At 41.6% G+C, this 17972-nt stretch overlaps 1 protein-coding gene across 3 annotated transcripts; it reads right to left on the reverse strand.

The window, feature by feature from the left end:
- Positions 1-1462: 1462 nt before the first annotated feature.
- On the reverse strand, positions 1463-15779 carry LOC311266955 (SUN domain-containing ossification factor). 3 transcript variants are annotated; one of them, XM_084369683.1, is made up of 24 exons: positions 15525-15779; positions 12099-12213; positions 11828-11947; positions 11288-11520; positions 10962-11075; positions 10715-10853; positions 10510-10627; positions 9287-9411; positions 9131-9198; positions 8928-9035; positions 8533-8638; positions 8060-8080; positions 7375-7430; positions 6538-6620; positions 6192-6257; positions 5999-6064; positions 5751-5844; positions 4086-5402; positions 3894-3981; positions 3209-3313; positions 2871-3028; positions 2446-2537; positions 2275-2330; positions 1463-2156 (listed from the first exon to the last, which is right to left on the reverse strand). In XM_084369683.1, exons 1-24 carry the CDS (start codon positions 15587-15589, stop codon positions 1689-1691), a joined length of 3981 nt encoding a protein of 1326 aa, XP_084225809.1. In that variant the 5' UTR covers positions 15590-15779; the 3' UTR covers positions 1463-1688. The 3 variants fall into 3 exon arrangements, with proteins under 3 accessions (XP_084225809.1, XP_084225808.1, XP_084225810.1); XM_084369682.1 differs by having other exon boundaries at positions 10715-10856; XM_084369684.1 differs by lacking the exon at positions 8060-8080 and having other exon boundaries at positions 10715-10856.
- Between the last annotated feature and the right edge of the window lie 2193 nt (positions 15780-17972).

Consider the following 17972-nt stretch of genomic DNA (forward strand, 5'->3'; position numbering starts at 1 on the left):
TGAGTAAAATTATTGTGAGGTTCCAGGAGAGTCAAACACACCAGCCAATCATGCTTCAGATTACTGAGCAATGCAGCAACATGAGGTAAGGACTAGTAGTAGGTAATATGCACTATTAGCAGGTGGAAGTGATGGTGGTGGAGTTGCAGGCGAGAAGGCTGCATTTCAACATTTGTAAGTGTGAAAGAAACCACCAGATATTTTTGATGAGGGCGCACAGAGTTTAACATTTGTAAGCGTGTCACCATTGGATTGGACCATTTCCAACCTCGTTCGTGGCGACAGAACCAGGTATTTTAAGTCAAAACATGTTCTTTCCCTAACCCTAACCAAGTGTTTTTATGCCTAAACCCAATCAGAGTACTATCACAGTGTCACAACATACAATTCCAAATTGAACTTAAACATAAAGAAATGTAAAGTTTCAACATATCTATGGTTTGCAGAAAGGTTCAGTGCAAACATTTATTCCAGATATTTGGTTTGTTAATGATCAAATTTTGAGCTCAGAAAATGCGAGGTGCCTCACTGTAAACAACTATTTTGATGAATAACAGACTTAACAGAACGACAGAAACACACATTTCTTAATGTAGAAATGCCTCGAGCCATCACACAGCGTGTTTCACTTTTATCTAACACCATAGTATTTTATTGCAAACAATGAAAATCTACTTAAAACTTTTTTTTCTACATGACTGGACTTTGAGTGCAGTTGATGACAGATCAATTTTGTTACGAGTATTTCAGTTCTGGTGTCGACAGAACTCTACATGTGAGCTCGGTCCAGCACCAGTTGCTGTCTGTTAAATCACTAAAAGACATTTTTCACTGAAGTTCTTCCATGTTTTGCGCCATCTTTCTTGTCTTTCAGCTTCACTGGATCAATAACTAATAAAAGTAATAAATATAATATCTACATGATAGTAACACTGTTTATCAAGTATGTGTTTTATAGCACTATGTTTCTGCTATCAATATAAAAATTCTTAAATACACTGATATGTCACTGTTTCTGTGCTTCTATTTTGAAGGTAAGCTGACTTAAGAAAAACCTCCTCTGCTTGTCCTTAAAAGTGTAAATGTGGATTTAGGATTCAGCGACACCCTTTGTCTCACACACCCCTATTGTGACAGTGAAACACACTCTCTCAGGCCAGTGTTTGGTGTGTCTGTTCAGGGCTACTGTAGAAAATGGCGGTCCAACATGGAGGACTAAAGAGAACCTGCTCCATCTGTAGATATGAAAGGTTCATACAAAGGTCACAAACACATGATTCCTAGTTTAGGTTGTTATGGACAATTTCTGCTTCTAAACCTACCTACATCGTACACACTGGACTTCTAAGGCAACGTCCTGACAGAACTGTATTTTTACGAAATAAAGAAAAAGAAAAGGTCAACTAAAACTCTATTTTATCATTATGTTCAATTTACCGGGTGAACAGTAACAGTATTTCCAAACAGAAGAGAAAAGCTTTAATGGAAAGCTGGGAAGACATTTCTTTGATTTGAAGTATAACAAATATAAACATCTGACAAGAACCGAACATAGAGGAGGAACAGAACACAAAACTAAACTAAGAGTGAAGGGATTGTCTCATGTCGAAGCGTACAGCTACCTTTTGGCTACAGAAATAAACATCCGTCCTCTTTTGGAAAGCAGTCAGTGAGAAGGAGTGGAGACGTCAAACAGGACCTGAGAGGGTGACGTTCACCCCAAATGTCCCAGAGCTTTGCTCCTTTTTCCTGTTCATGATGTCATGTATGGTAGAGATGGGCAATTGTTCGCTCTTGTCCCTCCTCGGGGCCTGAAGCAAGTCCACCGCCGCACAGCTGGGCTTAGGACGCCTGCGTCTTGATGCCCGCTTCTCCGCCCGGGTCTTGGGAGGAGGGAGCCCGTCACAGATTCGGCTGCAGGCTGTGGTGATGCCACAGAAGGAGGGGTCGTCTGAATGTGAGGATCCCTCCGAGCTGCCCTCTGACGGCGAGTCTCTAAACATAGGTTGAAGTAACCTTTTTGCAAAAGGTGAAGGGTTTGTGATGACGGGTACACCATTACATACAACCCCTCCGTTACACAGTTCTGGAGCAGCGTGGAAAGAAGGTTTCAGAGTCTCCACTTTCTCCATGAGTTTCATCTTACGGCGTCTCCTCTGTGAGGGAAAAGATTAGGGAGATAGAACATCTGTTAACTGTTCATCAGTTACCACCAGTAATTTAAAGGGATATTTTACACTAATATTCTGCAATGCAATAAATGTCTTTACACACCTTTCTGTTAGCCGGACAAAGACTCTGTGTGTCATCTGCATGCAGCATTTCAGGGCCTGCAAGCCAAGAAAAGCAATGGTTCAATTCTTTATTGACTGGCTACCATTCAAGACACCTGAGAAAAACCTTGAAACCGATTAGAACAATTATCTAGATGCCACTTCTGCTTACCTTCAGTGGTGGCTAACTGGAATGACTCAGAGTGTATGAGGGGATAGGATGCACTCCTCTTCAAGCCCGTCTCATCACAAGAAGAGAACTGCCTATTAAGGAAACAGTAATGGTTGAGGTAAAAGACTGCATGTAGCGCCTTTATGGGGACATGAGTCACGGCTGTGTGAACACTTAAGATTCCAGCTGCGACGTTCTCAATGAAAGATTGTATCAATAAACTGGCTTAATGAGTAGGAGCCATTCAAGGCACTGTAACCTCTGCCCATAAGCTGTAAAGGCCCGCTTGGAGATGCTTACTCACATCTACACGCTCAACTTGAGCTTTTTCTTTGTAATTAAAAGGTTTCACACTACTGAATCTTGTTATAAAGGTAGTATTTGTCATTACATGTATTTTTTTTTTGCAGAAAGTGTCTTGCTACCTTTCAGGAGAGCAGAAGGTGTAGCTTTTTGCCATGGGTGGCTCTGGCTCTGTGGTAGGAGGAACAGTGGTGATGCGACAGTAGTTGGCACACAGCAGCAGGCCGAGACACAGGCACAACACCAGAGACAGCAGCAGGTAGTTCTGCCTGTCTGACACCTGGCCGATAGAGGATTGATTATATTAACAGCAACACAGCGACAATGTCTGACAAAGTAAGAGACGGAAAAATACAGTGAAGAAAATGGAGTACCACTGAAAAAAAATCAGGCTGAAAACAAAAGAAAAAAAAAACCCTGATTACAAATGAAGGCTTTGTGCCTGGAGCATTGTATCTACCTCAATCTGCAGCTGGCTGACTGTGACAGACAGGTTGAGAACCAGCTGAGTCACATTCTCCAGCTGGCCCTGCAGCAAGTGAATGGATTCAGTCTGACGTTGGTCCTGTGGGAGCAAACAGGGCTACAAGATCAGCATCCACACACATCACTGAAACGGTATGGAAAGGTGTTGCAGCCGAAATACACGAGGCACGGATGGGAATACATGTAACGTAGGCGGAGCGAAGCAGGGTCTATTTGCAATTCAAACAGAAGGTTCCTGAGCTGTGCCACATTGCCTCTGGTATGAGGTATTTTACTCATTTCAAAACTGACTGACAACCTGCTGGATGGCCACATAGCCACACACCTATTCACACTTCCTATGATTAGTGCAACTTATAAGGGACACTATGTAGTTATGGAGAAGAAATTCAAACTCAGAATTTTAATATTTATAATATTTATAAGATAATAATACAAACTCAGAAATATTTATTTTTTCCATAACTCAATAAACAAGTTGACCTCAGAGGAAAATACAAGTAACATAAACTCCAAATAAACATCGGTGGCCATTTTGTCCTCGAGATTTTCAACTGCATTTTCAATAAATATGACAACTGTCTCAAAGTGACACAAGAAGCATTCATCTCTGTATGTCTCTCTGTCTGGACTAATAGTTGTGCCCCTTTATTGCTCACCTGCTCCTCTGCTATTCTCGAGGTGTTCTGGAGTTTAATGATGGTTTTGTTGAAAGCCTTCTGCATCTCCTCCATCTGCTTTCGATACCTTGAATCAAAACATGGATGTGTAAAGTCTTAATATCTCCCTCTGCTCAGTTTATAAATATGGAGGATAACTATCCCACACTGGTGCGTGTCCCTGTTCCTCACCTTTGGCTCAGCTGCTCCAGGTAGCGTCCGCTGAGGGACATGTTCATCTCCAGGGCCTTGATGCGGTTGTTGAGTCTCATGAACACAGACTCCTTCTGGCTGGAGCCATGCACCGGGTTCCCGTTCTGCTCTGTGCCGTTGGGGGGATCTGCATAGATGTCCGACAGGGACGGTGAGGTTGGCGAGGGAGGAGAAGGTGACGATGCAGAGATGTCTTCTGAGAAATCCTCCATTTTAGGTTCTGTGATGACCGGGTGACCACCAGAGAGTTCAAGTTCTGTGACGATGTCTGGAGTGGGATGGGCCACTTCAGTGACAGCGGCACCGCTTTCGGGTACAGCTGGTGGGTCAGGGTGATGTTCTACATCTGGGGAGGTGGTTGGATGGAGAACTTGAGATTGATCTGTCTTATCCTGGGTTTGGATGGGGGCATTTATGTCCTGTTGAGAAACATTAATATCAGTTTCCTCTTCTGTTGGTGCCACTGAGGCTTCGTCCACTGTAGCACTAACACTGGGTTGTTCCGAGGCTGAGTGCTCAATGTGCTTCTCCTCAGCCAGCACATCCTGGCTCTTTTCTGGCATCAGCTCCTTCGCTGGCTCCTCAGAAGACAGCTGTGGTGTCTCCACAATAGGTGTAGGCTTGGCAGAGGATGAGTCAGTGGCACTGGGTCTGGGGAGGTTCAAGGTTTGACTGGGCTCCAGCAGAGGAGGTTCGGACATTGACTCTTTCTGAGGCTCTGCTGTGTTCCCAGGAGGCTGTGGTGTTTCTGACGGGCTGGCTCTGATCTCTGGCTCCTGTTCAGAGGCTTGTTCTTTTTCATGGGGCTGATGTACCTCACTGGGCGGCTGCTGAGGTTCAGGGCAGGCAGTGGGGGACAGAGGTTGGAGCCAAGCGGGTGTTGGAGAAACAATTTGCTTTCTGTCCACAGTTTGGCATTTCCTTTTTTTGGACAGCAGAGCTGAACACTGCTGATGGAGATACTCCTCGAGGGACGCTGCGCAAGAGCAAAAGGAAGAAAATGAAGGAAGTAGTGAACAGTAGTTTTGGATTTCTTGCTGCCGCTCATGATGGTCCCTTTTCTCCTTTTCTTCATCCAACTCCTCCTCCTTTTCCAAAAGGGTGATTGTAGAGCTGATAGGTTCTTCTTCATCTTTATCTTTCTCTAAGGGAGTGACCATTTTTTCCTCCACTGGGGGGAGCTCTTGTTCGCTTGGATCAGCAGCAGGTGCCTCAGCCACAGGTGTCTCTGGGGAAGTGACTACAGTTGCAGGGATATCAGGGTCCATCAAAATCTCTTTCTCTTCAGAGTCAGGGCTGGAGAGGGAGAAGGACAATATAGTACATATAAATGATAAATAATATTACAGCACTGTATTATTTCACAAAGCACTGGTTAATGTAAAAGCAGATTTCAGATACAAGAAACTAAAAAAAGACAGCAGATTTGCAGCACTCTCGTGAATGTAGCGCCAATGTGTCTCCATATTAATGTGTTTTAATGTTACCTTTTTTTGAATGTGAATATCTTGACTTTCTTAATGTACCTTAGGACAAATGTCTGCCTTTTCACAAAAAGTATTTCCCATTCTATTATCTTTAAAGTTTCTTGGAGGTCAATTCTGGATTGTGAAAGATGTTACAGGACTCACTACATGTACTCACACATATGGTGACGTAAGGTCAGTAGTGGTAGTAGTGGTGGTTTCAGGTTGAGCTGATGGCTCAGTTATGTTTACGTCCTGTGATGAAAGGTTGCCTATAAAAGTAAAAGAAAATAAACTACATTGGGAGTGAACACAGAAATTATTTTACAAAAGTCTTCATCAACATATTGTCAACTGTAAATCTCCTTCAAAAAACAGAAGCTGTGAGACAAAGCTGGACGCTGCAGCTGTTTCCGCTGGTCATACCTTGCATTTCTGGGCCTCCACCGAGGACATTGACAGCAATGTTGTTGACCATGTTCAAAATGGCATCTGAAGAGAAAATGTAAACACCAGTCAAAACCAGTCAAAAAAGTCAAAAGTTAATACAGTCCAGGTTTGGAACATTAATACTCATTAATCATTATATGCAGTAGAAATCCATGTCTGCTATATTTACCTTTTGCTGATCCAATCAGATTCTTAGATGACTTGACTTCACCGGGTACATATCCAGGAGGATAATCTGTAGGGAGCAGTGCACTTAATAACACACATCCATCTTACAACAAAACAATGATAAATGTGAGTGTAAAACCATTTTCATTTAAATTCACTGAACATTATAAAACAATACCTGACATACAAATGAATGGGGTCATTTCATTATAATTTGTTTATTTATTTTATTAGTGATACAAATTGTACCAAATCGGTTGCTATGAGTGTATTTCACTTGTGTAAATGCTTCAATTTATTACAGGTGAAGAGAAAATCATAAAATATGTGATGTTCTCAGTTCTCACCCAAGTCATCATCCTGATCATCGGGTCTCTCTGGTGGATCAGCTATCTCCTCGTACTCTTCCACCATACTTGTGCCAAACACCCTGGGGGGAAAACAAATCATCAAAATCTTTCTATAACCAGGCTGATGTAATGGTCTTTGACAACCTGTAGGGGGCAGCGAGCTACACTAAAAATGTTGGTTGTTACCATTTCTGCCACCTCTTTTGTGCAGAAGCTTCAGCCAGATTAACAAACAGCATCCAGCACATGGACGGATTTAGGGTTTTTGTAATTGAAGGGCCATACTTTACACAGAAGGGCCAGGTATTATGCGAGGGCTCTAGAGCGTGTGTATTAGACACTTCATTTCCTACATTCGGTGAGATTGTATGCATGTAAATAACCACACAACCTACCTAACAGCAAATCAACTTGGGACAGAGAAAAGGCGATGTCAAAATTCAGGTGCCAGACAGTAATGTTATTTCTTGAGTGGACAAGTAAAAGTCCCCCCAATCCCTTCAAAATTCAGCCAACGCAGTGCTCTGAAGCGAACAGGGGGCATTTCAGGGGCCAATCAGATCTCAACTGGGGCCGACACCCCTGTGGCCCCGCCCTTGGATCCACCCAAGTTCTTACATCTGCATTAGTTCTCCTCGGCCCCACCAGAGGCTTAACACTGTAACAAGGAGCTGCCCATGACCACAGGCCAAATATTACACAATATCACTTGACACCATCTAGAGCTCATGCAGAATGCAGCAAGCTATCATTTGGAAAACATGCTTTAAGACACCCAATCCAAACACATAAGAGTATGTTAGAAAAACATGGCGTTGCCTGAATATCACGTACCTTATGAGACTGAGGGGGCAGAAATGCTCAGAGCCGAAGTGAGACACCAGCTCTACCTGAAAAGTGCACAAATGATTTGGATACTATAATGGGATTGTATGATGTATTATAACCCACACCAAATCAACACACTCAGCAGTGGTTGTGTAACTTACAAACAGCAAAGCCATGGTTTTGTTTCATTGTAAAAATCAATAAGATGGTTTAGAAGGAGACAATGAGAGGCTGATTGGCAAATGTCAGTAAATCTGAGAGGAACATCTCACTGTAGGGTGACTTAGATCATTTCACATACTTGATTATTTAAATGACAACTGGTGGGCATCAAACGTTAATTATGGGCTGCACAATATGTTCAAAAAAATAAATTATCGTGATAATTTTGACAGATTTTGTGATTGTTCACATTATTACAAAAAACCTGCAGCTTCTGCAATTTGGATATTGTGCTTGGCCACATTACTCTTGATAATATTTCAATTAATTGTGCAGCCCTAATTATGTACGATTATATGAATGTATTCATAGTATTTCTTGGTGTTTTAATGGGTTAGCAGCTAGCATAGCAAGTTAGATCTGGCTCTGTTTAGAGGTGATCGCACCACGTGAGACAAAAGACACAAAATCCATCACGCCTCCCAGTTTACTTTTCACTCACAGAACTCTACAAGAAAAGCAGGCTAACCTTTATGTACTTGGTGAACATCTGAGGCAAGAAAGACAGAAAACAGAGAGATCAAATTAAAGAGAAGTACACATGCATTTAATACAGGACCAAAGATATGTATGCTGGTTTGGAGTCACTTCAGACGCCAAATAATCCTGATACCATCATTTTAGCCATGTTGATATCCAGATTATGAAACACTGACCAAATTGGACTATTCACATTCTACATTTCAGGAATCTTCTGCTGCCCATATCCAGAATAATGCCTAATCTGAGCAATAATGAAACACCAAGATAATATAATACAATCTTTTGATTCTACGGACCTTGTGACTGTAAGGAAAAGGGGAAAAAACAAGGAAAGAAAGTGCACAGACACAATTAAATGCTCACTTGCAATAAGAGATTACATTGATTCAGCACTACTTTAGCATACAAAAGAGACAGATGCAGTGGTAGTGTTACACTAATAAAATATATTGCACTCACCTTCACATATTTAGCATAAAGATGTTCGTCTAAAGGGAAGCTCTGGACTGTGCGTTCATCCCGAGCGTGAAACGTTCCCAGCTTCAGCCACTTGTTTGTTGGATATCTACAGGAGGAGATTTACACAGTTAGCTCAGTGATGTGGACATCTCGGGATCACAGCCTGTAGTCAGTTAAATTAATGATATTGAAAGAATACAGGATTTGATCATAAAAATTTGATTTCATATTTCTGATGTTTTCTATAATGAACGACCAATAAAAGAAAAATTAACAGTTGTAATTTACCGATAGATTATAAGTTTGATACAAACGTTCCCCTAAGATAAAAAATAAATGTTCCCATATTGTAATAAAAATCGTGTCTGGTAGCTGCAGTGCACACATTATAGTACCTATCACTGATGGAGACAAGGAAGTCTTTGGGAGTAGAAGAGAAGAGCTCAAAGTTAGCGATATCCAACTGCTTCACCTGGATGGGCTCACAGAGCTCAATGATGAACCTGAACAGGAACGAGAAACAAAGCGTCAAACACCGGCTTCAGGTTCAGAAATCTCAGGGAGCATCGCTGCACTCAAAGCCGGAGCTGCCTCTTACCAGATTTTGTTACTACAGGGGTTTAGCATGTACAAGTCCATGTTCTCCTTCAATATGGCCGAAGTGCTCTGTGTGGAACAAATTCACAAATCAATACACGCTTTTATTCAACAGATTCCTCCGTAGGATGATGATGTAGTAATGTATATACAGTACCTTGGCCTCTGGGTTAGCACCGAGGATCTTGGCTCCACACTCCACTGAGGCGTAGTTATTAAAGTTCTTCTGGACCTTCTTCACTGTATTAGTGGCCCCGTTGTTAGAAGTGTGAGTAGACTGAGCTATTGAGAGGATGAATATAACAAAGAATCAGGGTGGGAAATTAGCTAGGTGAATTTGATCAACCCAAAAGCCACAGTGGCAGGTTAAAAATCCTTTGGTTTAAAAATCCCAAATTGCAAGTTGTGTTTTTAAGAAACTTTAAAAAAAAAACATACTGCTGACAAAAAAAGTATACGAGCTAGTGTGTGTGCTAAAAGAGAGCAGAAATGCATGTGTGTGTGTGTGTGTGTGTGTGTGTGTGTGTGTGTGTGTGTTGGGGGAAAAGAGAACTGAAGGGAAAAGCGAGGTGAGAAGATTAAACTAGTTTGTCAGTAAACACTGAAACAATGTGGAGAATTAAGTGGAGCTAAACTGGTGAAAAAGGAAGAACTAGAAAGGACTACTAGAAATGGAGTCATGTATTATTTAATATTATTCATTCATTCAGTGGGAAACTACGGAAGCCCTAAAGGGCCATGCATTCATACATTTTATTTCCTCCATTTTCCCGTGATAACGAGTTCATTTCATTTGTTTTCTCGAGATCTCGAGTTATTAACTTGAAATAACAACTGCCATTTTCCCGAGTTAACGGGATTATTTTCTCGAGATAACGAAACTTTGTTGTCCCGAGATAACGATATAATTAATTCGAGATCTCGGCGTTAAGATCAGGCTCACTGAGATTGCGCCGCCGATATAGCTTAAGTCTTTTTAGATTACACACACTAATGTGTATATTATCTGTAATAACAAGACATAATGCTATTTCAGCCTGTGTCAGGCCTTGATTGAAAAGATATGTGACGCGGTGATCGATATGCTCCTGCTCCTCTGACATTGCTACACTGAATGATGTTTCCTGCAATGATTTAATGCACTACACTATCGTTTTGTTTCCTCAAGATCTCGAGAAAATTATCCTGTTATCTCGGGAAAACGGCAGTTGTTATTCCGAGATAATAACTCAAGATCTTGAGAAAACAAATGAAATGAACTCGTTATCACGGGAAACACTGTAACAGGAAACACTGTACATTGATACAGATACCAGACTGTTAGATTCTGGATCAGCAAGCTTAACACAACTTTAGAAGCAGGATAAACTAAACTCTTACTCTTTTCTTTCTCCACCTCCATCACCTTCCGCTTCCACTCATCAAATGTGGGGATGTCCTCTTGGTCTTTGCTGCTCACAGTGGAATCTGTGTCTGTGGTGACAGGGGAGCTCGGGTCCTGTCAGAGATAATGAGAAAATGAGAGCTGGGACACCTCCTTTGGTAGAGAGAGGAAAATAGTTCATGCGGTGTACGAGTTCCTTACTTGCTCATTCAGCGTTTGAGATGTGTTGGCCTCCACACGCTGTGTGCTGTGACCAGCCGGAGGACTCAGAGGAGGGTCGCTGTGGGTTTTAGTTCCTGCGATGTGAACATTGGAAGTGTTCTCCAAAACTATTGGAGGACTGCTGTGGGAACAAAATATACATTAACATTATACCAACTTGACAACAATGTAAGACAAGTGTATATTTTTTGCTCACTAAGTAGGGCAGAAGATGAACTGTCCCCACCTTTCACTGTCATATGGATTGTTCTCTTCTTCTTCTTCTTCTTCACAGTGAGCTGGGGGCTGGTCAGAATCACTAACCTCAGGTGCAGCCACTTCAGACGCGTCATCTGAAGCACTGAAATGAAACAACAACAAATGTTGCTCTCTTATTAGCAGGGAGACATCAAGGAAAACATGAATATTTTAAAGGAACTCTAACGGAGTGCTGTAACCTTAAGCAATGCACATCACATTTTCTGAAACAACAAAATAATGAGACACAGCAAAACAAGCTCTTTTTTGCTATTTTTACAGATAACTGACAGATTAAATGAACTAATATCTTGCCTATTTGGGATGTTGTCTTGAATATCAAGGATGTCAGGGTTGTCTCTAAGCCCAGCAGCAGGACCAGAAACAGGGTCGGGGGAAGGCAGCAGGGGGGCTGAGTCCTGGTCTTCAGTGATGGAAGTTTCAGGATGTTGATTTTCTGAGTTTTGCTCAGGTTCTGGCTCAGGTTGTGAAAGTCCTTTGTCTGCCTCCAGCTCTACCTCTACAGCAGGCTCCTCTGCTTCAAAGGCCTGATGGATAAACGGAGAGAGATATGTGAGCTGTCAAGGGAAATGTTGAAACGGCTGGACCATTAAGCAGAGTTGGATTGATCAACAAAACACTTAAAGCGTCAGATGTTCCAGGAACGATCAATAATAAAAACTGGATGGTACGATGCACATGACTGCTTATCCAGGTCTGAAACTGCTGAGTTGTTCCTTTAGAAAGCTTAGCTTAAACATGTCTTACACAAATGTCACAGGACATTGCAGTATTAAGCTGGGGGATGCACCAAATCTAGGTTTAATTTACAGAAATGCTACAACTATAGTGTACCTCTGAATATTGTTTATTGTCCACTTCTTGTGTTGTCTGCTCCTCTTTCTGCCGATCATCCTCTATCAACTGTTCATTTTCAGGCAGGGACTGGGCAGGTAACACCAAGCTTTCCTCGACCTAGACATAAACACACACACACACACTATTTTTGTTGGCCCCTATATTCAGACATTCGGTTGTAAAAGAGGTGTTGATCTGATACATGTCTAGCATGGCAGCAGGTTTCCTGTGTGGTTAATATAGAAAGAGAGTAAACAGCTAACGCTACCTTGTGAGGCTGAACCTTTTCCCCTGACTCTTCCGCCGAACTGACGTCCTGTGAGGACTCGGGCCTCTGGGCCTCTTGGTGCGGCTCCGTGCAACCAACATAGCAACTAGGGTACCTACGAGACAAAGGCAAAGACAAAGAGTGTCATAACAGCACTGAGTCAATTTGTCAGAATATGGGTCACTTGTGTGTGAAAAATATCCTGGTATCTGGGAAAAGAAACATCAGTATAAGGAGTATTCACACACTAAACTAAACAGCACACTAAACTTTGTATTTGACTGCAGTGAGTCATACACAGTGTCCCAGTGTGACGCACTGAGAATGTCCCAGTGGTCTGTACCCCAACGTAGACAATTTATCTTATCTGGATTCAAAGTCAGGGAACATTGTCAAGAGACACGCCTCAAAAAAGATGTACATTGCTCAACGCGACTGTAAGGCCTTGAAAAATACACCTGAAATCTGCGATATTTTTAAAATGTTCTGTTTCTGTATGTTGTCTATTAACTGAAAACTACTGGATCTGTCATCTGTTTAGCTAAAAAAGACACATGAAAGTGAAAATAAAGAATAAATGACATTCACTTCTTTCGCTTCCGTTTTTAAAATTAGATTTGAGTTTCTGTGTATAGAGAAATGAAAACCCTATTTGTTTTATTTTTTGATACTTATATTCTTTATTAGTTTTAATTCAGTAATAACCCTATTTGTTTTAATCACCACAGTACTGTTAGGTGACACTGAGCCAGAGAAACGGTCAGGGTCACATTGATGTCCTCACTCCTGGCAGGAAATCAACAATAATTAGCAGTAACAAGGCTTTAAATAATCACAATAATAACGGCACGTTCCTGTGGGGGAAACGTCCTCCTGATCCCGTCTCAAAGGCCACACTCCAACTTGTCAACAACCCCAGCCATTATCTGGATTGTAGTCTGGATTCTAGGTCAAGTAGTTTACTTACTACTGGGCTGGATGGAGCAACTGCCTTGTTGATCTGACTTGAGGAGGCTAGACTAATCACAAACACTTTAGTCAACAACAGAGCTTTGTCTTCTAATTGAAAGCCAGTGGCCATAATGTAACTCCCAAAGGAGCAAGAGTGGTCTTAAGGCACGACTCACTAAATAATTAACTAACCGGTTACAGACCAAGTTAAAGCAGTAGACTTGGATGTAGTGTTTCAGGGACAGCAGAAGCTATCAAATACAGAGAAGAGAGCATTTACAGAGCAGGCTGGATATGAAGGAAGGAGCTGTTGCCCATGATGCAAAAAAAAAAAAAATGAAAAAGATAAGCGTGTTCCCCACAAGTGCAAAGGTCACGTGCACGTTTCCACCATCATCAAGCCTGTTCTTGAGACACACCTTTGACTGACACATCTTTCAGACACACCTCTGACTGACAAGTGACCTGTGAGTTTTTCCAACATTTGTCACATGATGTGTCATTGACTACAACAATTTCTGACCTGACTAATGACCTGACAACATGACAATATGATGTCACCCATACAGGGATTATAATTTCATGCACTAAAGGAATTAGAGATATAGAAATCATATATTATGCATTATATATTAATACTGATGCACTGGCATATTGCATGAATCACTTGAGCTATGATAGTGCTTTATTTTATCTTATGCAAATGACTGTAATAGTATAATGAGTTTTTCCTTTCATTCTTATTCAAATCCTTTAAATTGAAGACAAAAATCCAATTTTGCCATAAAATCTGCCCCACAGTGGTCTAATACAGGTACAACCAGATGCATTAAATGGATATATACATACAATGGCATTACAACTCTCCAATAGTGGTGAAAATGTATATTAGTGATGCGTGACATGTATTTTTTTTTAGCTGATACCAATAACGGATGACTGCCTGCTTCTCATGGTCGATACTGAGGAAAAGAAAGGCTAAGCTGTAATGGGAAAAGATGGATCAGTTAATATTTCATAGCTCTTATGAGATTTCTTTTGTTAAAACTTGTAGACTTTTCCCCCTCACTCCTCCTTATCGGCTTTAATTTGATGATCAGCCGATAGTTGATAATGTATACCATGCATCCCTAATTTATAATGTCTGTCAGCCAATATCCATCCAACCCTATTTGAGAGCAACAATTTAAGAGAAAAAAAAATCCAGTCTTTGTTCATTCTTCGGTATCATCAAAAAGACCTTCTCACAGCAGGCAGCTGGACATGTCATAACAAGAAAAGCACAGGTGTGATTAATAACATTCATTACAACTCAGTTCCTCCATCAAGTGTCCCAGTTTGCCTCTCCAGTTATCCAGCATGCATTATAACATGGCTCTGGAGCTGAAGAACCTGAATGTGTTACAGCTGTTAATTATGTTATTAATAACACTTGAATGTTTCCACTGCAATGGCATGTCTGACAACTATTAACCACAGTGTGGTGGAGTGAAGACCACAGCATGAACTATCACAGGGCACCTTAACATTTTACTGTGATGTACTGTGTGGCAGGAGAGTATAGCAGACACCCTTCACTCAGCTTCACTGTAAAATGAGAGCTAATGCAATGAAAGTAGGTCAGGTCAAAATCATCACCAACATAGATCTTAATACCATATTACATCATGTCCCTCCCTCCCATCTCTATGTGAAGTACAAGAGTCAATGTTTTGTTAATATCCTGTAACATCATGGCTAAAGCCCATGATCATCCGACATAATCTCCCTTTCTGCTGGCTTTACTGTGCTCTGTCAGACTTACACAGACCACAACCTCCAGCTTTCAAGAGGACTGACATGACTGACGTGACAGGCCTTTAATCCTGTCATGAACCAAATCTGTGTAACGTCGGCTAACGTTAGCTTTGTGACAGTATGGGTCGTGGGAATAAACAGCCAGTGATGTAGACTCAGCAGATTCATGTGTGAGAGTGTGTGGCAGAGATCTTGAGAATGTTTTAGTCAGCAGTCCAGTGTAAAGCCTACAGTATAAGCGTGTCAGCTAGAGTTTTATAGAGGATTAATACAGGACACAAACTTGTAGCGGCTGATTAAACCTAGATCATTCTGCCAAATCACAAGGTACTGCAATATCATGAGGAGGTGGAGGGTTATTGTTACATGTTAGAGAGCCACTAACTTAGGCACAACTCGTTCACTAGTTAGCTAGCTAGCAGTGTTAAACTTAGCTAACAAGCTAATACTGTACTTATGGTCAGCAACTCAAGCTAACTCGATATGACAACAAGTCAGAAGTCAGCCAGGTGCCACATCACAGTATAAGCTAGCTAGCTAATATAATGCGTTGTAGCTAACTTACCTGTACCTTGGTTAACATAAGCCAGACAGTGTGATAGTTTCCAAAGCTAACGTCTGTTAGCGACTTCATAATAATGACACACAGTTCAAATGGGACGAATTTAACCAACTTACCAACAGACTACAGCTACACATAGCGACACTGACACAACTCGCCATAACAGTGGTATCATCTTCATCCCTCTCCTGCCGGGACAGACATCCTCGCCGAACTCAGAAATAGAGTTTTATCCTTTTAGCTGGCGGGCTCCTGACCTATGTTGAACATTAATTCAACCGCAGTTTCCTTGTGACTTGGCTAACGTCCGCAGTTTCACGGCTGAAGTGTGATGCTAGCCGCTGTCACCCACACACAACCTGCTATCAACTGTCAGTGCGTGTCATCGTCCGGCTGTCCAATGAGAAGGCAGAGGGGCTCCTGCGCAGTTCAAACCGAGCGTGCGTTGGGAGCGCTCGTTTCGTAGCCTCTCATCGCCCGTGCAGGCGGAGCTTCTCTTGGAGGGAGTATTTAAAAGGAGTATGAGAGGCTAGTCATGCCTTCAGATGTTATCATAACAGTGATACTTACGACTCAATTTGACAAAAGTAGTCCCAGGTAGTGATAAAGGTGTCTGTCACACTAGTGGCCGAGATTCCGTGTTTAATGGGTGACTAATACCGAAGCAACAACAACAGCTGATGCAAAAACTGCAACCTTACAATAACAAAATAAGAAATCAGACTTTTTTTTCCCTTTTACATCCATGCTCGACAGGAGGAGCTTGATGAGTGGTGTAATTTGTATGCAGTAATTTGTGAAATGACACTCATTGTGCAAATTAAAACTGTTGCACTGTTGCATCATTTTGTTACAAAACAGGTTGTTGCAAGTGCTAGAAAGTGTCCTGCGGTAGTTTCGGTCGGTGGTTTCACCTCTTTTCAAAGAGCAAGAATCTTGCAGGACATGATGTTCAGGGCGGGATTCCAACCTTGCCTCAGAGGCAGTAAGAAGCATTTCTATGTCCAGGTCACTAGAGGGAGCCCTCGCCCTCTACTCAACTCACATGCCCAGGTGCCTGAAAGATGATTTGAAACCACCATGGTCAGGACACTAAACTTCAGAGCTAGTGGCCTCTGACTTCACAGGGATCAATGACAGTGGGCACCTCCTTCATGAGCAAGGCTGTGCCCAAAGGTAAAAGAAATTCCAAAATGACAGTAAGCCACGTGTTTTAAATGAATGAAAGAGCAGGTCAAAGTTCAACCAGGCCTCTCTGCTGCCGCATGTGGCTGGCAGTGAGAAGGGGCTATTTTTCTGCTGTAGTCTCCATTATCCACTATTCTATAGATACAGTATATACTGATTCTTAAAGCAGTTAAAGCTAAATATTCTCTTAGATCGTACCTTCAGTGAATGGTTTGATCCTCAACACATCAAAAACCATGTTAGTGATAGACAACAGATGGTGTATCAAGCATTTTGGCTGTTATAGGGTCACCTTATCTACTTATTTACATAGTTTCGGAGTTTATAGGCTATGTAAACAGCACATGCATCCCTGTGAAGCAATGCCAGCTGTACATTATTATTATTATACATGCTTGATTCTTTTAATCGACAGTCTTGCTTGTGCCCAGGGCAAGATGATCTCCAAAGACCCACCAGCAGATTATTTTAAGGTTTAGAGGTTATTTTAAGGAAGTCAATTTAATATATTGTTATTAATAATAGACTACAGAACCACTTCATGTAGTTTATACATATTTGGGGAAAGTTTCAATGTAGACACAGATAAAGATTATCTCTACAACGCTTAGTGATTGATACTTTTAGGCTGTAAAAAAAACAACTAAACTAAATTTCTTCATGTATCCATCTTCTATATGTTGATGTTGTACGCCTGTGTATACAACAGTTCCACATAGCAGGGCTGTAATCCCCCCTCACATTCAAATATGCCCCAAAATGTCATATTTTCCAAGTGGTGTTGTCGCACCACAGCAGAAGCAGTTGCTCCCCTGCTGAGGATCGATCCAATCAATGTCAAACACTGTCCTGTCTCTCCATTTCATTCCTTTCACATGTACACAAAAGTGCAAAACTAGAGCGTAATGAGTGATGCACAGGCTTTACCACTTTTGATTGTGAGTTTTTGTTTTTCAATGAAAATGATAATTTAATCATAAAGCGATTATTTCCCTGGGAGATTTGATCTCCCCGTCCCCCTCCATGTAAATCCACAGCTACAGCCTCGCCTCATAGCGTCGTACATGATGTATTGGTGCCATCTTCTGGCTGAAAGAAAGCCCCACAGTATGAAAATACCACTGGTGATGTATTCAAGGCTTGTTCATCGTCTTGGGATTCACTGAACGTGGTAATAACACCACTAAAGCGTGCATAGTAATCTACAGTGGGACTATAGTATTCATACAATAGGCTTTCACAGAATATGTTGCAAAATGACTGTTTTTGCAGATAATTTTTGAAATGTGAAATTTCGGTATTCATCAGTAAGCCAGCAAGCGAGAGCATAGTATTTGTGACTGACATGTTATTACTGCGCTCCAGCGAGAGGTCTA

This window comes from Pagrus pagrus (genome assembly GCF_965226575.1).
Source record: "Pagrus pagrus genome assembly, chromosome: 12".
NCBI lineage: Eukaryota > Metazoa > Chordata > Actinopteri > Spariformes > Sparidae > Pagrus > Pagrus pagrus.